At 45.2% G+C, this 27,060-nt stretch overlaps 1 protein-coding gene and 1 non-coding gene across 2 annotated transcripts; both read left to right on the forward strand.

Annotated features, from left to right (window-relative positions):
- The first annotated feature begins 317 nt into the window (after positions 1-317).
- On the forward strand, positions 318-12,916 carry LOC119964380 (LIM domain transcription factor LMO4.2). Its single transcript, XM_038793774.1, has 5 exons — positions 318-842; positions 1,753-2,089; positions 7,068-7,164; positions 8,086-8,241; positions 12,130-12,916. Exons 2-5 carry the CDS (start codon positions 1,851-1,853, stop codon positions 12,136-12,138), a joined length of 501 nt encoding a protein of 166 aa, XP_038649702.1. The 5' UTR covers positions 318-842; positions 1,753-1,850; the 3' UTR covers positions 12,139-12,916.
- A 9,143-nt stretch (positions 12,917-22,059) lies between these two features.
- Positions 22,060-22,166, forward strand: LOC119965531. Its single transcript, XR_005460541.1, has one exon. It is a non-coding gene; the product is annotated as a U6 spliceosomal RNA (small nuclear RNA).
- The last annotated feature ends 4,894 nt before the right edge of the window (positions 22,167-27,060 follow it).

Here is a 27,060-nt window from a genome sequence, read left to right on the forward strand (position 1 = left end):
CGCCCAATCTATGTGACCCGGAAAGCTGGCGGTGAAAGGCCATTTGGTGCCAGGTGGAGGAACGATACAGCCAGTAAATAAATAGACGTTGGGGGGCTCCGGAGTGAAGCTTATTCTGCATGTGTGTACCGCACACGTGTGGTTTTGTGGGGTTGCAGTCAGGGAATTGGCTTGGGGGTGGGTGGGGGGTCGGTGTTGGCCCTGGCTGGGGCTCTGTGGAGATTGGTCGCCTCTGCTGCTTTGGAGGAGGATGGTTGGTGGGTTTGCGGGCTGACGCGGGGAGGTGTGTGTTGCTGGATTCGCTGCTGTCACCAACACATGTCGGTGCAGCAGGATAGAGAGGTCGGCGGCTGCCAGACGCGGTGTGTGTGTGTGTGTGAGAGAGAGACCCAGCTCCCTGTCTCTCCCCAAAAAAACAAAAACACATTTTTTGTTTTCTTCCAGAGCTGGTGACTCCTCATTCTGCTCCCCCCCCCCCCCCCCCCCCCCACTTCACAGACTTCACCCCGAGAGACACACAGACTGGAGCTGCCTAGCCGCATGTAGCGAAGTTACCAGCCGGACGGAATCAAAGGAAGGAACTTGGACATTTACCTTCAGCCGCCAGCTGACCCAGGGTGGATCAAGAGCCGTTTGCAGCCAGCCAGCTGATTGAAAGGCAATCGGTTTCCAGGCAGGGCCGGTCCGGGCAGGGCAGGGAGCTGTGTGTGTCTGAGGGGGGAGGAGAGCCTGCCACAGGAATCTCCCATTACAACCGAATGCCAGGCGCTTCTTCCCAGAGCAAAGCAAACATCTGATAAACTGTCGCTTCACATAACACTCGGCACACATCAGGAGAGGAGGTAAGATCACAGCCGCCTGTGTGTTTTGCAATCCCATTGCTAATATATATATGTGTGTGTGTGTGTGTCTGGTTTGGCTGGGAGGGGAGCAGGGAGGGTTTGCATTTTCTCCGCTGTCCTGTCCACACCGACTCCTCTTCCCCCCAGCAACCCGGGGGAGGGGAGCGGAAGCTTCACCTCGGTCTTCTGCCATCGCCGTCGCTCCCCCTCATCCAACCTCTCACAAACACCAAGTTAAAAGCTTTTTTTGAAAGGGGAGAGGGATTTAAATGAAACTCTCGACTTGAGAATGGAACCGGATGAGGGTTTTATTTTGAGGGAGGGGGGGATTTTAATTAGTTTTTCGGACCCCCCCCCCTCCACAAAAATAAATTGGAAGGAGGGAGGGGGGTGATTGAGATGCTTCTGTCTTGTCTTCCAGTGTGTTGTGTGGTTTCTATTTTTTTGTCACAGAATAAAAGGATAGACGGGGGGGGGGGGGGGGGGGGGGAGGGGGGGGGGGGAGCTGAAGCAATTTGAACATCATCAGGCACATGTGGCGGGCAGCTAACCGCCCTCCTCCCCCGCCTGCCTCCTTCCCTCCCTCCCTCCCTCTCTGTGGAGAAGCGCATTCATCTTGGAATGACACAGGCTTCCACATTACTGATCAAGGACAGATTAGAGCGGGCCAAACGCGGGCTCTGCGTAACAGGTTAACAAGGATCTTTTAATTGGCATTTTTTTTGTGTGTGTGGCCTCTTCAAAAGAAGCGACTTGAGGCTTCTAACCCCCTCCCCCCCCTCCGGTCAGGAGAAAAATAATAATCCAACAACACAAGCCTGTAGATTGTGCTCTCTGTATAAAAACAAAGCCAGCCTCCACCGTTTTGTTTTATTTTATCTCCTTTTCCTCCCTCTCCCGCCCAATGTAGATTCAAAGGTGCTGCTGGTGGAGGTGGAGCAGGAGGAGGAGGAGGAGGGAGGGGAGGGGGGGGGAAAGAAGTGTTGAGACGTCCTTCTCGAAAGCAAAATGGTGAACAACGGGAACTCGCAGACGCCCACGGCCGGCGTGAGCCGCGCGGGCTTGGCTTGGAAAATGTGCGCCGGCTGCGGGGGCAAGATCGGCGACCGCTTCCTCCTCTACGCCATGGACAGCTACTGGCACAGCCGCTGCCTCAAGTGCTCCTGCTGCCAGGCTCAACTGGGCGAGATTGGCACCTCCTGCTACACCAAGAGCGGCATGATCCTGTGCAGGAACGACTACATCAGGTAAATAATTCAACCAAGTCTCTTACACCCACCCCGGTCCCCATCAAACAACACAGCTGCAGACTGCTTGGATTGTTTAGAGGGGATGGAATTCAACAAATCTCCACATGTCTGCCGAATCTCATCAACAATCCTGGCTAAGAGACACACACACACACACCTACGCATCAGATATTATTTTCTCCCTTTTTTAAAAACAAAAAAAAGAGAGATTTGCTGAGGGTGTGTGTGTGTGTGTCGTCTCTGTAACTGTTCAACAGGGCTGCCCCCTCCCCCCCCCCCCCTCCTCCTCATTCCCATCCCATTTATATCTCATTCGAAATAAGAATTGCGATTTAAAATGTATTCCACCCAGAGCCGACGCAACATCTTATTAAATCGACTCAATCAATCTTGGCTGCTGTCTAGCCCTGGAATAGGAATTGATTGGAAACTGTTCTGAGGTATCAGAAAGGTAAACAGTAAACTAGCTATGGGGGGGGGGGGGGGGGGGGGAGAGAGAAGAGATTCGCTTGTCCTATTTCGACCGTTTTAACATATTCCAGAAGGTCGAAGTCGAACTATTTGCTGGAAATAACGTTAAGACGGTCGAAATAAGGCTTTTTCAATTTCTGAATCTTGTTTGTTGGAAGTGCTTGAACTACGAGTCCAGCCACCCAACATGTACATAAACGCACACGCTCCTTTCATTGCATGTAACTCAGACCTTAGAAGGTCAAGCAAATTAAATGGGGTTAAAAATCCCAGAAGGAATGTGCTGTATTTTTAATTTAAAATATGCATCCGTTCAATGTGGGGGGGAGGGGGGGGGGGGGGGGGGGGTAGGGGGAGAGATTTTGAACCAGTTGATGACATTTCCAATGAACGTTTGCAGAGGAGAACACATCTCATTAAAAATAAAAAAATGCTGGGCTGGGAAGCGAGTGGAGTTTGGGTATTTTGCAGAATAGTGTATAACCTTCTTCCTGCCACGTGACCCCCCTCCAATCATCTAAATGGAAGGCACTACTGAGGGGAATCACATGTCAAAACTTTTTAAGGGATTAAACATTTCATTCCAGTAAGTGGTTTTTTTTCCGGGGGAAAGAGATGGAAAGGTGAAGTTTTCTTCTTAAAATTCTTAAAATCAACGTTGATCACAAGTTTTCCTGAGCTGAATTGGAAGTCCTTGAAAATCCGGGACAGATTACTATTCAACTTCTGTCCCTTCACTTGGATGCTGTGAATTTTAGTAGTAATGAGCTTGACAGACACTGAATCTCAGCCAAAAGGGGAAGGGTGGGGGGGGGGGGGGGGGGGGACTCGATAGGGAAATAATTGAAGTGAGATTCGATGGGATTCTTTGTGTGTGTTTATAAACTGCTGATTCTTAATGCAGTTTTTCACACACACAATGGCATGTCCTCAGCGATTCCTTTTATTAAATCCCAAGACTAATTAAGAGTCAGTCAGGATCTACACCTTTTGGGTGGTTTTCTTTTGGCGGGGGGGGGGGGGGGGGGGGGGGAGATGGAGGTCTTGCTCATAAGCACGGGGTTCGTGGGAGAGAAACAGCCTGATCGACCCTCAGATCTCCCAGATAAGCTCAATGTGAATCGGCACAATTAAAAGCTTTAATTAGTGCCAGCTCTCATCTCTCTTCCCCTCCCTCCCCACACTCTTTTATTTTTTTTTGAAGAATCTAATGAGATATTAGAGACTCGGTTTGAGAGCTGGTCAGCAGATGAGACTGACGTGTCGAAAATGAATAGAACAGCCAGCTAAGAGCTAACAAACAAAACATTTAATTAAGAAAATTGGCTTTTGAAAGTGGGATTATTAACAGCTCGGGTGGCGCTTGTCCCCCTCCCTCTCTCTCTCTCTGTCTCCCTCCTCTCGCTTTAATTCCCAGGCACGGAAATTAAATGAAAGCTCTCTCTCCCCCCCCCCCCCACCCCCCCCCCCCCCCCTTTCTGGACGTGCGAGGTAAACCTAATAGTTCGTTACTTAATATCACTCTGAACCCACTCCGCCACAATGACAGTAGACGAGCCACAAGAACCATTAGCGAGCAGAGAGGGGAAAAAAAACCTCTAGTATTTCAAAAATTAATTAAATCGCATGCAATTTAGGGGGACGTTTATCTTGATTTGTCATAACAGAATTAATTCAAGGTCTTTAATTCACTTGGGGCCATATCTGTTACTCTGAATTAACCAAGCTTTTGGCAGTTCCTACAACAACCCCCCCACCCCCCACCCCCACAAATAAAAATCAAGCCGGAATCCTGTCTTTGCTGTCTTATTCTTTGAATGCTTAGTCGCCCTCCCTCTTTGCAATTATTCAAAAATCTCCACTTTATGTATCAATATATTCGGCTGCTGTTTAAATGCTTGAAGAGCTCCATCTCATTTGGGGCTCCAGCTTGATGTTGTGATTGATTGAGTTGCCGAATTGTTGAAATATTAACGACCTCTTCGACTCGGCGTCCTCCAGAAAATTGAAAGCAATTTTCTATCGTCACAGTCCTAGGGGGAAATAAAAATTAAACCCCCCCCCCCCCCCGTCTCGCTTTAATTAGTCGACGCTCTCTTCCTCCCCCCTCACGACCCACCCCAGGAAGATTTGAAAGAAGAAAATGCGAATCATTAAGCCCCCCCCCACCCCAAAAAAAAAGTCAGACTGATAGAGACTTTAATGGAGCACCTCCAGGTCCCTTGAAGCTGCATCAAAGAGCCGTCAATGAACTTGAGGAATCCCCTGTTTCGGGGCTATTTTGCATTCGAGTCACGGAGCGTCCAAACTGAAAAGTTGAGGATACTGTTACACATTGAGCCATGGAGCAGTCTTCGCAAGCTCCAACCCGCTTCCCATCTGCCCAGATCGCCCCCTTCCTCGTGGTAATTACCTCGGAAAATAGCAAACATTCCTCCCAAATCCAGGGGGGGATCTTAGATGGAAAATGGTTTGGGGAAATATTATGGATAATCCACCTGGGTTAGCTTAGTTTCATTTTTTTTTAAAAAACATCTTGATTAGTTAGCCGAGGTTAATTCCACATAAATGGTCCCACTTTGTCAAGGTCTCATTAATGGGATTTTACTTTTGGTAAAATCATATTGAAGAAACCCTGTCTCTCTCCCCAGCTCGGTCTCCCTCCATTGTTAATCTTAATGGAAGTAGGGAACCCTTTTTTAAGTATTCTCTACGGATATTCAAACACGATATCTTCACATCAAGTACCAAAGATGCCTCTCTTGTGTCTATGTGGGGCAGACGACAGGAAAAAAAACAACTCCCGGCCCCACCGTTTCTGCAATGCATTCCATGAGCTGATCGCTAGAAATTAATGAGTTGTTGGTCAGCGGTACAAGCGATGACCTTTTCAATGCAGGCTTAAAAAAAATATATATATTGTCACCGATAACCCTCCCTTTCTGCTTTTTGTGCAAAGCCCCGCACTTTGGAGTGTAACCTGGAGGCCTGAAAGCTGGGTGCACCCGCCAGCCTTCAGAATTCAGACGTGTCGATGTGCCGTGTATCTAAACTAATTAGTTCTCAGATGGAGTTTTGATTGAAGTCCTTCAATCGATGCCGGTGCAAAATTTGTTCCTGGTGCTCCCCATTAAAGGACTGTTGTGGAGCAGGGGCTAGCCTTGCTGCACAGTGTGTCGCCCTGTCGATACTTTTAATAACAACTTGGGGGCTATTTTCAATATCGTGGCGACAGCAAATTAGTACATTTCGACATGACAAGGTGCCTGTTTTCCCAGCTCGATTGAGTCTGAGAGCACACCAATTATTCGGTATGAATGGCCCCATTCAAACAAATACATCTGGCTTGGTGGTGGTGGGGGGCGGGGGGCGGGGGGGGGGAGGGGTAGTGCAAATGGGAATTATCATTTTTATTTAATTTATTTATTTTCTTGCTCTGACCTCTTCCCTGGGCTCGCCCACTAGATGCTTTGCTGCGGTTTCATTACATTCCCATTCCACCAAGAATGCCACACGGAGCAAAAAGGGTGGTGGCAAGTGGCAGCAGATCCCAGCAAATTACTTTTCTCCTACAAAACGAAATTTCATTCTGGCTGTTAGGGAGCGTCAAACGAGAAGCAGATGAAGTCATCCCGAGTTGGGCGAGACTTCTCTCTTCAACAGATAAGGAAGTCTGAGAGCATACCTTTCATTGCACAGCAGAAGTGTCTGGGATTGAGAGAGAGAGAGGGAGAGAAATCGAGACTGTTGACATGCTGCCTGAGAAAGTTAACCCTTGGCCATTAGCTATCCACATATGAACAGATGCACTCCCCGTGCACAACTGTTAGCGTTTGTGGAATGGAAGGTGATTTAAGAGAATAGAGCTCTCACAGGCTTGGGAGGGTTAAAGGTTTCTACCCGTAGAAGCCATTTTCGAGCAAACCAGATGTTTTGGCTATTTCCTGTTAACAGAAATGTTAATTTTTTAGATTGACTGACCAGATTGATGAAGATTACTTGGGGGTCGAGGGCAACTATTTCCCATATGTCTCAATCTCACTTTTACACAGGGGGTTTGGTTAGAACTTGTGTCCATTTTTTTTACATGACAACGCTGACTACACTTCCCTCTAAAAAAATATATTATATAAATGCTGCCGTTCAGTTTTTCCCCCAACTCGAATGGCTCCTTCCATCGGAGACTTCACCGCTCTCTACTGAAACTTCTGCAGTCATTCGATATTCTAATGTAGTCAGGCTTATAGGGACTGTGCCATTTTAGTGTTAGTTCATTATTCTGACACCAGCATAAACAATCACATTTTAAAAATCATAATATCTATAAAATGTCCAATTCTATACCAAAATCATTTATACAAAGTGTTAGGAGTTACAGGAATTTCTTCTTTTCCCCCTCGTGAACTCCATATTTTCTCCTGTAATTCAATAGCAGTCAAATTACCCAGCAGCCGCTGGGTAAATAGTGAGAGTGTCATTCTTGTGATGCTTTTCTGCCCTTTAGATTGTTTGGGAACAGTGGGGCGTGCAGTGCGTGCGGACAATCCATTCCAGCCAGTGAGTTGGTCATGAGGGCACAAGGCAACGTCTATCACCTCAAGGTAACGGCATCCGTCAGTCATTAGAGGAATGTCTGAACTGTAGTCATCGTGGCAACTCTCTTCTCCCCGAGTCAACGTACAACATGCCCCCCCCCCCCCCCCCCCCCGCAACTGCTGCCTACCCTTATTATACATTGAGCTCTTGTACAGAATGTTGGCCATTTGAAACACCATCACTCAGCTAACCGGTGCAATGTGAAGCTGTGATATGTCAAATTATTTACACCACAAGAACCGGCCATTTGGCCCAACTTGTCTTTATGCTCCATATCAGCCTCCTTCCACTCAATCTCACCCTATTAACATAACATCCTATTTAAATTCATCTGGGTTTCTTTTCTGCTGTTCACCTCAACTGTTCCACATTGAACAGTCCTGGGATCGATTACCGGTTTGGGTCGCTGTCTGTGGGGAGTCTGCGCGTTCTCCCCGTGTCTGCGTGGGTTTCCTCCAGGCGCTCCGATTTCCTCCCACAAATCCTGAAAGACGTGCTGTTAGGTGATTTGGACATTTCTGAATTCTCCCTTTGTGTACACGAACAGGCGCCGGAATGTGGCGACTAGGGGCTTTTCACAGTAACTTCATTGCAGTGTTAATGTAAGCCTACTTGTGACGATAAAGATTATTATTATTATGGTTGAAAAGTCCACATTCGCACTACACTTGAGCAAAATAGTTTTTCCTGAAATCCTGATTAGATTTATCACTGCTCCTAGTTTTTTTGACGTTCCACAATTTGAACCATCTCCTTTTGAAATCTTTTGAAATCCCTCAATAATTTTAAAGATGGGCATTGGATAACTCCTCTGCCTTCTGTGTTCTATAGAAAATAATCCCAGCCCTGGATTTGCATTCAGTGCTCAAGCTTGCATCAACACGAGCAGTTGGTAGCTGAAAATAACATTTTTTTTCCCCACACAGTGCTTTACCTGTGCCACTTGCCGGAATCGCCTTGTTCCCGGAGACCGGTTTCATTATATCAATGGCACTTTATTCTGTGAACATGACAGACCCACGTCCCTTATCAACGGACATTTGAATCCACTTCAGAGCAATCCTCTACTATCTGATCAGAAGGTAAGCAATGGGTCTTTTCAATCCTCTGTTCATGACTCATAAGATGGTGGGAGGGGGTCCAAAGGTCACACTGCCTTAAATCTTTTTGTGGGCTTTATGTACAGCAACTCACTGCGCATCTCAGACATGAAGTCTAACATTTTATTAAATCCTAAATATTCGGGGGCGGCACGGTGGCGCAGTGGCTCGCACTGCTGCCTCATGGCACCGAGGGCCCACGTTCGCTCCCCACCCCGGGTCCCTGTTAGTGAGGAATTTGCACAATCTCCCCGTGTCTGTGTGGCTCTCAATCCCCACAACCCAAAGATGTGCAGGCTAGGTGTAATGGCCACGCTAAATTGTCCCATTAAAAAAAAAATGATCTTAAATATTAAGGTTGTTACACGTAACACGTTACACATTAACCCAACACTAAATGGAATGGAGTTTGGCAACTTTGGAATGACCAGGTTGCCAATGTGGAGGCCCCCACTTCGATGTTGAACTGTGTGAACCGATTTCCCTGTGACATTGCTACGATATTCTGAGATGCTTCCGCACGGTCATTCCGTGTACACCAGCTTGTTGTCTTTGTGTTTTGTTTTAGTTCAGCTTTTTGATTAATTGGATGGTATCCGGGTTGGCACTGGCTGCTTGTGTGCTCTCCTCCCCCACTCCTCCAAATAATAAATAAATAAAAACCTGTTTTACATGGAAAGATTGAAACTCAAACCGTTTCACCTTGCTCGTGGGTGGATCTAATTGACTTGTGTTTGAACCTGACACAGTCAATGTTTGGTGTAAATGCACCCAAGCTTTTAACACTTCATTGCCCTTTAATTTGTCGACATTCAAAAAACACCCCAGCTTTTTAATGTTCAGAAAGCTGCAGTGACCTGGAAAAGCAAGGTTTCCCTTGATCACTTAAAAACCAGAAATGAGAACTGTTCATAGAATCATAGAGTTTACAGTGCAGAAGGAGGCCATTTGGTGCATCGAGTTTTCCCGGCCCCCAGAAAGACCTTAGCCCACACCTCAACCCTATCTCAGTAACCCCACCTAACCTTTTTGGACACTGAGGGCAATTTAGCATGGCCAATCCACCTAACCTGCACAGTGATGCTTACCTAGTGGATTCAGTCTTTCCTGTGACTCCCAACACTTGGCCCAGACTCAACAAAATTTAAATGCTGCAGCGTGTTGTACCTCATTGAACTGTATTTCTTTCATGATCTGAATAACACGCTAGAAAGTCTCAAATCAGATTAACTATTGCAAATATTTCATATTTTCCACAATGACATTTTCCATTAAGGGGAGGAATATCCTTTATTGAGGGGTTGATTTAAAGCGAGTCACAATGTATGTTATGTAATCATTCCGCAGAAATCTTTTCCTCAGTTTCAGGTGGTGTGACTGACCCTGCACCCAGTGTCTCTTTATCTTCTAGTATGCAGGGCTGACTCTTTACTCTTGTGTCCTTTGTATCCGCCTGCAGGAATACCCCTTCACCCAGTGTCCTTTTTAATCAGTCCTCTCTACTCTATGGCCCATCTCCTGATTTAGTCTCTCGACCCCCTCAATCCAATTCGCATCGCTATTGGCTCGAACAGAAAGATTGCACAGCAGAATTTAAGCTTCGTGAGGTTTGGTGTGCAAATTGGCTTGAGGTAAAAACAAACCCTCTCATTGAAACTGGGTTATATGTGCCCAGATGATTGTGCGCCCAGCACATTGACTTTCACCAAATTGGGCGTCTATGGAAATCCTGGATGAAGTTTGTGGCCGGCCACTTGCTCCAGACAGGCTAAGAAGACAGCACAATGGTTGAAAAGCCAATCTGACTTTGGCGCCGGTCACTTAGTAACACTGTGTCCATGGAAATAGGGAAGCACAGTAGCTACTGTGGCCTCACTTAATTATTGCTGTGTCCAGTTTTAGGCATTTTTTTCAAATGCTATTTCCCTCCCTCACTCACTGAGTAGATAAGTGGTTACATGTACACAAGTTATACTAGAACACTTCAGTGTATATGAGAAACCTTGGTCTCTAAATCTTGGCCTATTCAAAAGAACGTAGGCTGCGTTTAAAGATTTTAAGTTGTGTTCAGCCAGGAAAGTGAGCAGCCAAAGGCTTGTGTGTGGTGTGGTTTGCTCCCTCCATTGTAAAGCACCAAAAGGAGGTATGTGTTTCTCTTTCACACTGTGCGGTCTACATAAATAGGTGCTGCGGGAATCTGACAGGAACGTGATGTAGACAGAAAGTTGCCCCTTGATCAATGGCTCAGAAAAGAATCAATGCTCTTTTAGCCGATTGAGACCTGTTTGAGATCTAGTACGACACTGGCCTGGATCAGTTTGGGATCTGGATGGGTCGGAGCCTGACCCAGTCTGGTCCTGCTTCCTCCACCACCACTAGTCTTTCAACTAGCCCAGTCTCTTCTCTCCTGCAGACATGTGGAAGTATAAGCAGCCAGTGGGATTCAGCAGTGCCGCAAGGGTTAATTGTGTGGAATTTTAACAAGTGTTAAACAGATGGGTTTTTTCTTCTAAACAGCAGAGTAATGTCAACAATTCTGTGCCAAATGCAGCCTCGCCTTTTAAAGGCACTTTTCTCCCATCGTCCAGTTTTAACCTTGTATGTTATGGGAAGTCAGCTACCCCCAGTTAGGCAGTCTAACCCCCCCCCCCCCTTCACTTTTGTTAATGAACAGGACACTACTTTGGTAGACTAAGTATTGTCAAGGGCAGAAACGGTGCCTCATAAGTTTTTTTTAAAAAAAATTAAAATGCAAAAACGTTTCCATTAAAACGGCATAATTGGTGTTGTCTCTGTCGATAGGGGCCGACATTTGATGTTCATTTATTAAATAGGCGCTAGGCTGCTCCCTAATCTCTTTGTTCAAGACAGACAAATTACCTTTCTCACACTGTGGTCAAACTCAGGGGAATTAAAGCTCAATGCCTCAGCTAGTTTAATTAGCCTGCGAGTGGGGGGTTGCAAATTACTAATGCACCTCGGGCTTTTACTGGCTTGACGAGAGGGTAAAAAAATAAATGTACTAAACTGATAGAAAGTTTTAACTGGCGAGAAGTCAGGAAAATAGAACTTTAAAAAAATAAATTAAGCAAAATGTGCATTTAGTTAACTGATTGGGTGTTGGTTCCTGTATTGCCTGGAAAGCAAGTATTCCTCTTAACAAATGCTGCACTCTGCTTGCCTAACCATTTCAGTATTTCACCCCAAGAGAAAAAAAGGCCTTGTGGTGAGAAATTATTTATTCTTTTTGTTGAATGGCGCAACATGGTTACAATATTTTTTTGCCTTTTATCCCCACCCCATTGTAAATGATTGCAGACTGTGGTTTCAATAATGTTGCGCAGTGTTTGAAATCCAGTCAGTACCTCTGGATCCTTTCTGTTTACTTGAGCAAAGCTTCCATTTTGTAGTTATTTCCATCCGTTTGGTAAATATCTTTATCCACTGTTTTTCTGGGGAGTGGCGGGAGCCCAATCCATCCATCCATCCATTTTTATTTAGCGTCCATCAGCTGATTTCACATTGGAACACGTTGAGTAATGTAAAATCCAAATATGTTTAGTCTGAAGCTGACAGCTGCCCTGAATAAATGTTCTGAGCCTGAATGTTATGTCCTGGCTGCAACTGCAAAAAGCTGGATTAATGGGAATGGGAGATGTTTATTTCGATATAAATCAGTCTCTCCCGTTCAAATGGAGAGCGCCAATGTAAAACAGTGCAAAGAGAAGCAACCGTATTAGAGGGGCACCAGCCAATAGGAAATATGCATATATTTCGTCCCAATTCTACGAGTAGGGCGGGGGGGGGGGCTTTGATTGTGACTTCGCTCCTTGGTCTGACGTGACCGTACCACTCTGTTTGTGTCCGCAGGTTTGCTGAGATGGCCAGCAGCAGTGCAGAAAGCGTGCCTTCATCTTTTTGATCTGGCTCATCGCAGGTGGACCCCACTTTGTTCCAGTAGACAGTCATGTTTTTTGGCTGGTTTCAATGCCAGGTACACGACGACATTGCACACGTATATACCCTTGCTAGTTTGCTCTCACCAGCCTGTTCTTGCATTAAAAGTGACTTGAGGACACCAGATTATGGACTCTGTGAACCCGGGCTAATGAGACTGCTCAGAAAGGGGGTGGGGAGACAGAACAAAAATAACCCATTGGAGGACATCTGGAATAATGACAAATTAAAGTAATTACCGGAGGTTTTGAAACGTGCTTTGTACCGACATCAATAATTAGCAAGGCACCGGCCTTGGGTTACCCTCTTCCCCCCAACTCTCTCACTCGTATTCTATTTTTCTTTACAACATCCTTGCAAAAAAAAAAATTGTGTTGGCTCTTTGTATTTCTAAGTGTTGTAAGGACAATGTGTTTATTGCTATTATTATTAATAAAGAGGCGGCAATGGGAGAAAAATACAGTGATTTTGTGGTAGTTCTCTATCATATAAACACTTTTAGTGGTTCTCTGTACAATAACATGTATGTATGCATGTATGTGATTTGTCATATGTTGCTTCCTCCCCAGCTGAAACATCCCAGCTTTCTAGTATCTGATGTAGGACTTTAAGAATGGAAATTTTATTTGTGATATTTTCAAAAACAAACATTTGCTCTAGTATGGTGTATTTAAATAATAAAAAGCTTGAACTGGGGAAAGATGAATTGTGTGTTCTTAAATAGACTTAAATAAGCACCACAAACTCCAGTTCCATTTCTAGTAAAACTGGTAGAAATAGGTTAGTTTTGATGCCACTTTTAATGTGTTCTGTCTCTTTAGCATTGGCTACAATGGAGTGGGGTGTGGGGGGGGTTTCTGAGCTTTATGTACTTTAGATTATAGACCTATTACGTTACAAATGTCATTCATGCTCAGATAATCCATATGCATGCAGAAAAGAGGCGTCTTTGATCTGCCTATAGTGGTGGGGGAGGAGAAGGGTGTGCGGGTGAGTGGTAATGGATCTGAAAACCTTAAATCTAAACTTGAGTATCATAAATCACTAGCTTTGGGCATGTTTGTAAGTATTTCACATCAGAAGTTTTTGCTAGCAATCGGATTAATGAACTCTCATTGGAAGAAGCTAAAAGTTGGGGATGGGGGGGAACCTTTTGATAATGTGCACAGAAAAGCTTCCCAGATCTGCATTCTGTCATTGAAATGCGGGTCCTGATATGTTAATGCGAGGTTTTCACCCAGGACAAACCAGGAAAGGAGCACACATTCTCTATAAATCAGGGCAGTACTGAGTCCCAGTTTTAAAATGCCACTACACGAGGGCAGGAATTGACAGAAATGACTTTTGTCCCAATCTTCCCCACCCGCCCCTTATCCTTGGTTGCATTTTATCTTAAGTGTTGACTGCACTGCATCAATATGGGTGAGCTGTTTGAAAACGCAGACTTTGCCTACTGCTTTTGGGAGCTTTTCACGCACAACTCCCACTTTCTGTACTTTTAATATTCAAAAAATCCCCATAACCCGAAAAAGATGAGCAGGGTAGGCGAACTGGCCACACTAAGTTGCCCCTTAATTGGAAGAAAAAATTGAATTGGGTGCTCTAAATTTATAAAACAAAGAAAAAGATAGAAAAAAACCCGGAGATGTATTTGCAAATAGGCAACTGGATGATGCAGAATTTTATTTTCAAAGGTTTTAAACTCTTGTTACAAGCTCAATGTAACAATGTACAAGACCATACATTCCGAAGTTGGGCATACACTTTTTCCCAAGTCGTTGAGGACTTTCAGCTTGCACAAGTGGCATCAAATCAATGTGCAGTAATATTGCAGATTCTCCTTGTAAAACGTGCATTTTTCTAAAGCATTGGTGTAATCCGGAGGTGATGATTTTGGTGAGGGAGGAGAAGATAAATAGAATACAGGTTCTAACAGCTGGTCATAGCTTTGACCAAAAAAAAACCTACTCCTACTTTCAAGTGATCTGATGGCTTATAGCCTAAAGAATTGCATTGCCATCTGTGCAAATCCTTTGGTTCTACTAACTGAAATTTGCTCCACCCCCCCCCCCCCCCCCCCGCCCCCAAAAACCCCTTTCAAAACCTGTTTTTTGGTTACTACTTCTAATTGTCAGTTCACTTTCCATTGCTTTGGGGCATTTGCTGCTTTGAAGAAATGCAACCTGTGCTATTCTCTCTTTTTAAGGCACATTCTTTTTTTTTTACAAATTTAGAGTTCCCAATTAATTTTTTCCAATTAAGGGACAATTTAGCATGGCCAATTCGCCCACCTTGCACATCTTTGGGTTGTGGGGCGAAATCCACGCAAACACGGGGAGAATGTGCAAACTCCACACAGACAGTGATCCAGAGCCGGGATCGAATCTGGGACCTGAGTGCCATGAGGCAGCAGTGCTAACCACTGCACCACCCCGTGCTGCCCTGGCACATTCTTTTAAAAGCTATCTCTTCGATCAAGCATTTGGTCATATGTTCTAATATCTCTAATGTAATTTGATGGCAAAGTTTGGTTTGTGAAATGCATTAGGAACTTTTACCAAATTAAAGGTGCTATACAAATGCAATTGTTACTCACACAGACACCATCCCTCCCCCCGAATGTAGAGTGTATTTTCATTTTTTATAAACTTTCCTGTTTTGAACGGTAGCATAGTGGTTATGTTACTGGGTTAGTATTCCAGAGACCTGGACTAATGATACAGAGATTGGAGTATAAATATAGTTTTAAAATACTTCTTAAATTTAAAAAGCCAATATCAGTCATGGTGACAACATGGTGCAAGATAACTCTCCCTTTCTTTCATTTTGAATATACATTATTTGAGAGGTGAGTTGTTTTAACCAGACGTTTGGCCTCGAGTTCAGAGAGGGATGCGGGTGATGATGAAGCTGAAACTGATGTCAGCCATACTGATGCGAACACTCAGATTGGCGCTTTCCCCCCACCCACCCCCCCGCCCCCATTAAACCAGAAATGAATGTCAAGTAGCCAATTAGATTTCATAAAATAGGGACTTACTTCAAAATAAAGCATTACCAATTAACTCCGTTCAAAGCAATTTGCCATGGAAATAAGTACGGAATAATGGAAAGGTTAGAAATTGTAAGTGTTTGAGAGTACAGGGGCTACTCGCTGTATTTTAAGAGGAGCTGGCGTGCATTAAAGGTGTTCAAGTGATGAAGATATATCATCATGTCTCAGCTGTATCTCTGGTGTATCACATATTTCTTCAACGGAGGAACTGACCATCTGTAATACATCTGTTCAACAACCCCCAAGTAACCCTCTGGAAAGTGGCTCACCCACTACATTCTGAAATGTAACCCTGTTACAAGGCAGCCAGCAAAACACCAATGTAAACATCAATGGAACTTGATTTTATAGACCCTTAGTTATGAGAAACCAACTCGGCTTTCTAAAAGCTTTGTTAATTCTTGGAACCAAAACTTCCTTTGGATGAGCTGTCTGGTGCAGACGATAATGAGTATCATTTTAACAGCTAGTTGATACATCACATCTTCCCTTTGAACCCAAACACCCCAGTGAGTTGCATGCAGTTCTGTGTTTTTTTCCCCCTGCCACCTTGTCCTATTTTCACCTGTACCTCATCTATTAAACAAGCCGAGTTTGTAACTCTACAATTGGAATGACTCCTACTGATATATAGCCACTAGATCACCATGGAATGGAGATTAATCTTGTGGCATGTAATTAGATAAATAAGAAAGACCTCCCTGGGTTTTCTTCCAGAAAGAAAGATGATTGTTACGACTGTACGATGGATGCATCGATTCAAACTAAGTGTAGATAGTTCACTGTGTACAAGCATTGCTTCAGACTCAAACGGGAGCAAAATTTCAATTTATCTAAATGAGATGATCTTTTGTACACTCCCCTTCTTTTTAAAATCACTCTTGTGCCATCAATTAGTCCAGCTCAAAATCCCCTCTACCATTCCTCTTTTAACATGCTCCTTAACATCTACTTCTCTGAGGCTTTCTGTCACCTTCCTCACGTTATCTTATGTGGCTCAGAGTCAAATTTTGTTTGATGATCCTGTGAAGCACCGTGGAATGTTAAACGTTTCTACATTAAACGTGTTCTACCAATGAAAGTTGCCGTTAGCCTGATTTTCGCAGGGCCTGACCATTCGGATGTCATGTATTGTACAAAAGTTGGACAGATATCCCTGGTGGTTTTGAATTGGAAGTTTTCTGTTTTCCACCTTCATTCTCCCTTTTGGAAATCTCCGCTCGAGAAGGAGCAAAGCGGAGGTCCACCAAGAAGGCATCCCGAGAGAAGAAGATGTGGAGGAAAGGTGATTTGGCCCATTGAAGCTTTCAGTGCTCCAAGCTGAGCTTTGTATTGTGTTTAACATCCAAATAGTTTTGGGTTCCACTACCTCACCAGGTAAATTATTCCAAATAAAAATCATCCTTTGAGCAAAGCACAGGCCCTTTAAGAAGGATTTCAATGGTTTCCATCTCGAGTGAAGGATAAATGTTGTCCATTAGAAGAAATCTATTTGCATTTTAAGAAGCTTTAATTTCTCAATCTGCTCATAGCAGTACTGCATAAATGCATTCTATGAATTGCTATTCATCAATCTGTAGTTCATTTTTGTTTACCCAATCATCAGCCTGCAGGCAATTGTGCCAGATTCTGGGTTACAGCGGGATAGTGAAGCCCTAATAATGAGTATTTATTTCTGTGCCGCGGCTGATCACTGACTGCAACATGTATTAATCACTGAAAGTAAGCGCAAAACAATGCTCCTCAAAAAAACATGCCGCACGGTGGTGCAGTGGTTAGCACTGTTGCCTCGCGCAGAGGACCCGGGTTCGATCCCGGCCCCAGGTCATTCTGTGTGGAGTTTGCACATTCTCCCCGTGTTTGCACGGGTTTCACCCCCACAACCCAAAGATGTGCAGGTAGGTGGATTGGCCACGCAGAATTGCCCCTTAATTGGAAAACAATGAATTGGGTACTCTAAATTTTTTTTAAAAATGTACTTTGGAACATTTTCCATTAGTGGCATTAAGGCGAGTTTAAGGTTTTTCTTCTGTTGACGTGGAGATGCCGGTGTTGGACTGGGGTGAGCACAGGAAGAAGTCTTACAAGTCTTACTTGCTCAGGTGAACCTGAGGAAGGAGCAGTGCTCCAAAAGCTAGTGTTAGAAACAAACCTGTTGGACTTTAACCTGGTGTTGTAAGACTTCTTACTTTCTTCTGTTGAACTGTCAATCAAGGTGACGATAGCAGTGCTGATATCGGCCTTCTCATCCTTGCCCTGCAACATTTGGTGAAGCGCGCAGATGTCGGGGTGAGACGCAGATAGAACCTGCTCTGATGGTTCTTCAGACTGAATAGTTTGCTGACACTCCTTGTCTCGACCAATAGGAAAGTTAGCATTTGGCAGAAGCCGGACAATATTTTAAGAAATCTTTTTATGGGAATAAAATCTGAGGACCAGCAGCAAGTTCAATCCCTGATGCTGGTATACAGTGACTGATTCATACGTGCAAAGAAAAATCGGATCTCTTCCGTTGCTGTAGATCACCCAGAATGTGTTTTCCGACCATCATTATTTGTGTGGGGCTCTGCATTGAGGGACACACCAGATGTAATTGTTTAGTACAAATATTGTGCTGGGCTTCGTGGGGGGTGGGGTGGGGTGGGGGGGGGGGGGGGTGCTGAAATGGTGTTTGCTCCACATTATTCCTGGAAAATCTAAAATGACGAGCTAATTGATGCTTTAATTTTTTACAGCTGTCCAACAAAGATAAAATCTAAGTAAAAGTACTGGCGAAGAAACATCTGGATTAGCTCTTGCTCCTTCACCCACCCCTTCCCCCCTCCTTCACATAGACCTTGGGTTATCTCACGCATAGTCATGTGCCTTTTGCTGTCATAACAACTAGAACTGCTCCCAGTGAGACTATGGTATTTACAGAGATTTAAAACTTTATTTATTTTAGTTATGTTGGCAATGACTGAGAGCTGACAGAAAATCAATTCTAACATTTTATTTTGCATTCTGCACACTTGAGAAATTTCAACACCGGTTCTGTACCCAATACTCAAGTTATTTGAAATGATTGCAAACAGCGGTACACAGAAAGGAGCAGCTTGCGAGTGAATCCTCTCGCGCTTTGCTCCCAATAAAAAAAACATACCTCAGAAACTGCAGCCAAACAGCTGGCATAAATTTGTTGAAAATAATTTGCGTTTTCTCGGACGGCTATATGAACATGGAACATACAGTGCAGAAGGAGGCCATTCGGCCCATCGAGTCTGCACCGTCCCACTTAAGCCCTCACTTCCACCCTATCCCCGTAACCCAATAACCCCTCCTACCCTTTTTGAACACTAAGGGTAATTTATCACGGCCAATCCACCTAACCTGCACGTCTTTGGACTGTGGGAGGAAACCGGAGCACCCGGAGGGAACCCACGCAGACACGGGGAGAACGTGCAGACTCCGCGCAGACAGTGACCCGGCGGGGAATTGAACCTGGGACCCTGGCGCTGTGAAGCCACAGTGCTAGCCACTTGTGCTACAATGCTGGAGTATTGTTAAAATCAACAGCGTTTCTTCAGAAACCAATTCAGGAGGTAGGGATTAGCAATAGATTTGAACAGCGCACTCACCATGGTTGGGATTTTACAGCTCTTCCTGCCGGCGGCATCGTCCAGTTCCGCCGAACTTGATGGATTTTTGAACGGCTCGCTGCATTTTCCAAACCCCGCCTCCACTGTGACAGGGCCAGAAAATTCCTCCCAATGCGCCGGGATTTTCCAACCGTTTTTCGTCAACGGGATCTTGCAGCCCCACCAGCGCCACGGGTCTCCCAGCAGCGTGGAGCGGATTCAATGGGAAATCCCGTCGACAGCGGTGGGACCAGTAGATCCGGCCAACAACGGGCCACTTCCACCCGTCACGAAACACCCGCCCCTCAGTGTGTCCACATCAAATTCAAATCCTGATGGTACTGAACATACACTGGTTAAGCCCCTGGCTGAAATATTGGGTGGGATTCTCCAGTCCGGCGGATGGTGATCCCCCCCCCCCCCCCCCACTGCAGGCGGAGGCTGCGAACAAAGGACAATCATGTTGACAGCAGTGGGATTTTCCATTCCCTCTGTCGGACAACGGAGGAAGGATGCTCTTGCTCTCGAGGGAGTGCAGCGAAGGTTTATCAGATTGATTCCAGGGACGGCGGGACAGTCTTATGAGGCGAGATTGACTAGGTTGGGAATGTTCTCGCTGGAGTTCAGAAGAATGAGGGGGGCTCTCTTAGGGATTTATAAAATTCTAACAGGGCTAGACAGGGTAGATGCAGGGAAGATGTTCTCAATGATGGGTGTGTCCCGAACCAGGGGTCACAGTCTGAGGAATCGAGGTAAACCATTTCGGACAGATATAAGGAGACATTTCTCCACCCAAAGAGTGGTGAGCCTGTGGAATTCATTACCACAGGAAGTAGTTGTTGCTAAAACATTGAATATATTCAAGAGGCGGCTAGATATAGCACTTGGGGAGAATGGTATCCAAAGCTATGGGGAGAATGCAGGATTAGGCTATTGAGTTGGATGATCAGCCATGATCGTGATGAATGGCGGAGCAGGCTCGAAGGGCCAAAAGGCCTCCTCCTGCTCCTATCTTCTATTATGCCTCCGTCATCGCAGAACACACCATGGATGGTGGGGGTTGGGACGGGGCGGACAATCCTGCCCATTGTATCCAATTCTGGGTGCCACACATCGGAAGGATTTTGGAGAGTAATGATTTTACGCGTAAGGTATCTGGAATAAGGGACCCCTGTCATGCGGAGACACCAGAGGAGCTGGCATTGTTCTCCTTTGAGCAGAGCAGATTAAGGGGAGATTTAATAGAGATGTTTAAATTTACGAGGAGTTTTGTCTGAATAAATAAGGAGAAACTGTTTCCACTGGCAGGGGGTGGCGTGAGTATCCACAGCGGACACAGATTTAACATAATTGGCAAAACAACCAGGGAGCAAGAGTGGAGAAATGTTTTTAAACAACGAGTAGTGATCTGGAGTCTACTGCCTGAAAGGGTGATGGAAGTAAATTCAACAGTAACTTTCAAAAGAGAATTGAGTATGTGCTTGAAATGGACAATATTTATATTTCTGGATAGAGGAGTGGGTGTAATCAGATTGCTCTGTCAAAGACTTGGCAGTCTCAATGGACTGAATATCCTCTTTTGGCACAGTTAAGATTCTATGATATTAAGTGCTGTCATTAGGATTTACAAAGTCCACATTAAAGGTGCAGTAAATCTGCTTCCATAATCACTCGAGCAGCAATTGCAAAGTGTGGTATTAAAAACCTGCAGTCAGTAAAGAGTGGGTTCCTCTTGAAACATTCGCAGAAGATACAGACCTTTCCCAGTTTTAATTTGAACCACACAAAGTGCTCAAAGTGGTGTGTCAAATAGTGGGGGTGCAGACCTAGGGCAAGTCGCCATTCTTAATGTGAATGCTGGTCATACTATTTGGGTGTCTGTGGTAGGATTACAGCAGAGGCAAGTCCTGTTCCCACCTGATACCTGATGTCCGCACGCACCTTCTAGACAAGAACCAGGATCGCCGGCTTTTTGTTTTCGCTATCTGCCCCTGCCCGCCTTGCCATTGTTTCCATCTGCTGCCCTGTCATGGAGCAGGCGATAAGAGATAAGGCAGTCGGTGGCGCATCCCAGCAGAGCTCAGGAATGGAACGCTGGCCCTTCCAGATGTGTGGATGCTGCGCCGGGTAACACAGACCATTTCTCTGCTGAAGTATCCAGGGTAGACCTGAGCCACACTTGAAAAGTGTCACTAAGCATGCCAGTCTCAATCTATCCACTTAGAAACGCCAACATTAAAGATAAAGTAAGTGCTCCACATCTCTATCAGCAGAGTAAATGCAGCGTTCTCTAGATTAAGACACATGACTGATCCTCGTAGCTACAGGAGAGCCTCATTATAATGTACTTGTTTTATTAAGAGCCAGTAAGGCAGCACATTATCATGAAGAGTATTTTCTCGCTGAAGAAGCCAGACCCTGCAAACCTTTGCTCTGTTGCCGTTCAAAAATGAAGCACTTGGAAACACTATAGTTTCTGGTAAAGCTGGGAAATGTGTCCCTGTTGTCAGACTGTTTGCAGTTTAAAAGGTAGAATGCACCTTCTTCCAGAAGTGACGCAACACTTTATTCATCTGTTTTGCTATTTGACTCGTGATTGCACTTTATATTTTTAGATGCTGGTTTTTTCTTTTGGTGAGAACTAGTTCCTCAGACCCTACCGTTAGCTCAATGGATTTTGATTCTGGCTTAGGGAGAGGAATATGAACCCATGTTACTGAGCCTGATCGCCCTCCATCAGCCTTTACTGGATGTGGGTGCTTTTTCCAAATTCCTTTTTGTTATTCCCGATCGTCTCAGAATTGTTACGGCCCAGACGGAGGCCATTCGGTCCATTGTGCACGCACCGGCTCCCCAAACTTGATGCCATTCCTCTTGCCTTTTCTCTGTACCCTTGCCCATTGTTTCCATCCAAGCAATCACCTTGAATTCTTCGATTAAACCTGCCTCCACCAAACCTCCAGGCCGTGCATTCCAGGCCCCAACCACTCGTCGGTGCAAACGATTTTTCCTCACATCACATTTACCTTTTGTGCAAATCACCTTAAACCAGTGCTCTCTCTCACTCTCAATCCTTTTACAAGCAGGAACAGTTTCTCCCTATCTACTCTGTAGATTTTGAACATGGGATGCAAGCAGTGCTGGCTATGCCAACATTTCTGCCCATCCATAGTGCTCGCTTCGGCAGCACATATACTAAAATTGGAACGATGCAGAGAAGATTAGCATGGCCCCTGCGCAAGGATGACACGCAAATTCGTGAAGCGTTCCATATTTCTGCCCATCCATAATCGCCTTCGAGTAGGTGGTGAAAGATGGCACCTGAGAAGATGGCACAAAGAAAGGAAGACCTGCCTTTACGTAGCACCCTTCACAACTGCAGGACATGCTTTATATTCAACCAAGTATATTTTTAAATTCAGACGACCCAATTCGTTTTCCCCCCCCAAATTAAGGGGCAATTTAGCACGGCCAATCCACCTACCCTGCATATCTTTGCGTTGTGGGGGGTGAAAATGTGCAAACTCCATACGGACAGTGACCCAAGGCCAGGAACGCACCCGGGTCCTCGGCGCCGTGAGGCAGCAGCGCTAACCACTGCGCCACCGTGCCGCCCAACAAAGTTCCTCTTTTTGAAATGTAGTCACTTGCAAATGAGGAGAAATGTATTTAACCCCGAGGGCATTAGTAATGTGGAACTCAAGGGTCGGCACGTGGTTAGCACTGGGACTGCGGCGCTGAGGACCCGGGTTCGAATCCCGGCCCTGCGTCACTGTCCGTGTGGAGTTTGCACATTCTTCCCATGTCTGCGTGGGTTTCGCCCCCACAACCCAAAGATGTGCAGGTTAGGTGGATTGGCCATGCTAAATTGCCCCTTAATTGGAAAAAAAATAATTGGGCACTCTAAATTTATATTTAAAAAAGTTATGTGGAACTCATGACCAGATGGAGCAGTTTGAGGTGAATGGGTTTAAGGGGAAGCTGAATAGACCCATGAAGAAGAAAGAAATAGAAGGTTTTGGGAATAGTTTTTTGAGGAGTGGGACGAGGCTCATGTGGAGCAACAACAACTACTTTCATTTATATAGCAGCTTTAACATAAAACCTCTGAAGGCACTTCACGGGAGCAAAGTGTGGCACCCAGCCATGAGAGGAGGTATTAGGTCAAATGACAAAAAGATTGGTCAAAGAGGAGTGTCTTCATTGAGCCAGAGAGGTGCAGGGAGCGAATTCCAGAGTTTGGGGCTCAGTCAGCTGAAGGATTAGCCACCAGTGATGCAGATGTTACAATCGGAGATGCTCAAGAGGCCAGAATCAGATGAGTGCAGGCAGTTCTGAGGGTTGTGAGGGATGGGGGAGATAATTGTACACAGATAGAGAGGGGCGAGGCCATCGATGGATCGGGGGACAAGGGTGAGAATTTGAAAATTCAGCGAGTAGAAGGGATCGATTGGGGCAAATTGCCCCTTGTGGTTCTGTCCATTTGAACGATTTCAGTCTAGGGTAGGTTAAAATAGATTTTGGAATGGTCGTGATGTCTCTTGGGTGAAATAATCGACCACTGATAACTTATAATAAAACATCCTTGACACGTAAAAAGTCAGCTCCTTTATGGAAGGAGAGATTGGTTTTTTTGCTTTAAGATTGGCTCTTTTCTTTTTACCGCAGAGGTTTCAGTAGCATTCTGAATTGAAGTGCCCTGGCTCAGCAACCCAAGCATTGCTGCACTCTCTCAGTGCTGCACTGGATCATTAAGAGTAGGTTTGGGTGTTGATGAGCTCCCAAAGAGACCGATTGAAGCCGGGCAATATCAGAATGTGGATGTGAAATGGAGCAATGGAGTCTTAGGCCTGCACGCTCAGAGAACTCAATACTGTCAGGAGCCCCAGTGCATCAATCTGGCAAGCCTGCTGGTGGGCAAGTGCATTCGAAAAATACAGCCCCTTATTGAAAAGTTTGCTCCACTGTCCTTCCCCTTAAATCTCACAGAACGGCCGTCAAGTAACGTCAAGACAAATTTGAAAGTGCGTGGTAGGAGTGATTACTGTATGCAAGGGTGCAGTATCTGGGCAAAGAGGTTCCTATTGAGGGTCCTCTTGTTACAAAAAAAAATGTCTCAACAGTCAAAAAAATCCCAACAAGTACAGTGACCCCGATACCACATCTTCTCTGCCCTCCCCTCCCCTCCCACACATCACTGACATCAAACTTCCACAGCTGGAGCGCATCTGACTTAAAGTGGTTTGGTTGGGTCTGTCATTTTATTACTGTATAAGTCATCAAAGAATAAAAATAAATCTGCGGTTGGGAATTACATAATGGCTCACAAAAAACAAACTGGGTTAGGGGAGCAAGGCGGGGTGGGGGGGGTGGGGGGGGGGGGGGGGAGGAAGAGGTCCCTCAAACAATAACAACAGCTGAAGTTGAAACTAAACCTCAATGCATTGGCAATTGCTGCAACAAGTTTACTCTGGCAACAGGGAGCAGGAAGCCACCCTGAGTAGAGGGGTCTTTGTCCCAACACGCCTGGAACTGAAACAGGTATTGGCTTGATGAACCCATGGTGTATACGGACTGCTGTCTGTTCTTTGGCTGATGTTCAAAGACATGATTTTAAAACCAAACAACAAGTACTTCATGGAAATGGATCCATGTTGATGCAAGAATCTTTAAAAAAAGAATTGAAGGGAAAGGGGGGGGGGGTATAAAAACCTGCCGCTTGCCAGGGGGCTTCTGCTGGGCTGGGGAGACTGGTGTGGGGATGACCAGGCAGTGGGGCTGTGGTGTCGCAGTTTGATTGATTGATTGATATTTATTGTCACATGTACCGAAGTACAGTGAAAAGGATTTTTCTGCGGCCAAGAGAACATATACTGTACGTACACAGTAGACAAAAAGAATAATCGACAGAGTACATTGACAAATAATACATCAACAAATAGTGATTGGTTACAGTGAGGAACAAGGGGCCAAACAAGTAATACATAAGCAAGAGCAGCATTGGGCGCGTGAATAGTGTTCTTTTTTTAAATAAATTTAGAGTACCCCATTATTTTTTCTCCAATTAAGGGGCAATTTAGCGTGGCCAATCCACCTACCCTGCACATCTTTGGGTTGTAGGGGCGAAACCTAAGCAGACACGGGGAGAATGTGCAAACTCCAAACGGACAGTGACCCAGGGCCGGGATTCGAACCTGGGTCCTCAATGCCGCAGTCCCAGTGCTAACCACTGCGGCGCATGCTGCCCCCGTGAATAGTGTTCTTACAGGGAAAAGATCAGTCCGAGGGAGAGTCGTTGAGGAGTCTGGTAGCTGTGGGGTAGAAGCTGTTCCTATGTCTGGATGTGCGGGTCTTCAGACTTCTGTACCTTCTGCCTGATGGAAGGGTCTGGAAGAGGGCACCAGGGCATGCACCATGTTTTATGGTGCGACCGGTGCAGGTTGTCAGCCAAACGCATGCACGGCCTGGGACCTGCCAATTCTCCGGCCATTTTTGGCGCGATCCGTGGGTATTTCACGCAACGCCCGTGCTAGCCCCTGACTAGTCCCAGAACCGGTGAGGGGTTCGCACCGATTTTCCTGCCATGAAACTCCCACTTTACACCCAATGAAGAGACTTTTTGGGGTACAGTTGTAAAAAGTATCGAGAATTGGTAGCAGCTGAGGGAAATGCCAGTGTGACTGACACTGGATACAGCTGGTCAGATAGCAAGGGAATCTAAAGCACACCAAACATTTACAACCCGCACATTAATTAATGCCCAGAAGGACTCAAGCTCGAATGGGAATGTCATGAACTTTAGTCGATGAATAAGGGAGTTTAACCTGATTCTGAACTGGTCTTTCAATGTAGTTCATATCTTTTGGGGATCCTTTAGCTCTTGTGAAGTTAATCGAGATGTGTTCAGGCTGTGTAGCCAATCATTCCCAATTGCTAGACAAGTTTTTGTGATTAGGGTGCTCTTTCAGTGGGTCAGTGCAGGCTTGATGGGCCAAATGGCCTCATTCTGCACTGTAGGGATTCTTTTTCATGATTTTGACAATATCCCTTTGACCTTCCACCTTGTTTTATTCAATTTAATTCAGCAATGCCTGAAGTCACCGGTCATAGCAAATCCTTCTCTAGTGCAATTTTTATGAGGGTTTTGTCTGTTATTTTTCGTTTGACTCTCTCACTCTCGTCATCGATACGGTTCACACCCTGCTCGCCCGCCTGTCCTGACTGAGCTAATCCAGAGCTGATCCTCTTGATCCGCTGTCCCACTCACTAAACTGACAAGCTGCGAGCTGCAAACGCAGCACGAGGGTTCCTTTGGCTTACCAGCTCTTTACGTGAGCGATACCTCAGCACCGAGTTTTCAAAGCTCTTCTGTGTAGTCACGGCACTGCAATTTCAATGCTCTCCAGCACTGCAAAGTCAATGTGGTTTGACCAAACCTCTGAGATTCATCTTGTGCCATGGAGCACGATATAAGGTTGTTCACCGTGTTGTACCTGTACTTAGCCTTGCTGTCAAGCTGTTTAACCACCGCTGTGCATTAAGTTGTGTTTTTATAATTATATAAAAGCACCAATCACTCATAAGGGATTGGTTAAACATGTTGTGGGTTTATTTATTTAGATTAGATGTACTACAAGAATTCGACCTGTATATCTCCTTTGTTCCCATTTCTTTTATTTTGTTTTATTATTTTTGTTTTGTGGACTAATCTTTATTAGTGTCATAAGTAGGATTACATCCACACTGCAATGAAGTTACTGTGAATATCTCCCAGTCGCCACATTCTGACGCCTGTTCGGGCACAGAGGGAAAATTCAGAATGTCCAAATTACCTAACAGCACGTCTTTTTAAAAAAAAATCTTTTTATTGGCTTTTGTCACATTTATAAACAGTTGTTACTTACATACATTACATTTTTCTTGCCTGCGCTAATTTGCTTTATTTTACAGAGAGGTTTGTTTTGTCCTTCATTTAACTAACTGTATGTACATTTTGTTGCCCTCTGGATTGGTCTATGATATCTCCCCCACCCTGGGTTGCGTAGTCCTTTGGTTCCTCTTTTTTTTCCTGGCTTACTCCTCGTTACTGGCCTTGAACAGGTTTTGGCCCAGACCGACAAACTGCCCCCAAGTATCCAGGAAGCCTTCCTCTGACCCTCGGATGGCGTACTT

The sequence above is a fragment of the Scyliorhinus canicula genome, chromosome 4 (assembly GCF_902713615.1).
Source record: "Scyliorhinus canicula chromosome 4, sScyCan1.1, whole genome shotgun sequence".
Taxonomy (NCBI): Eukaryota; Metazoa; Chordata; class Chondrichthyes; order Carcharhiniformes; family Scyliorhinidae; genus Scyliorhinus; species Scyliorhinus canicula.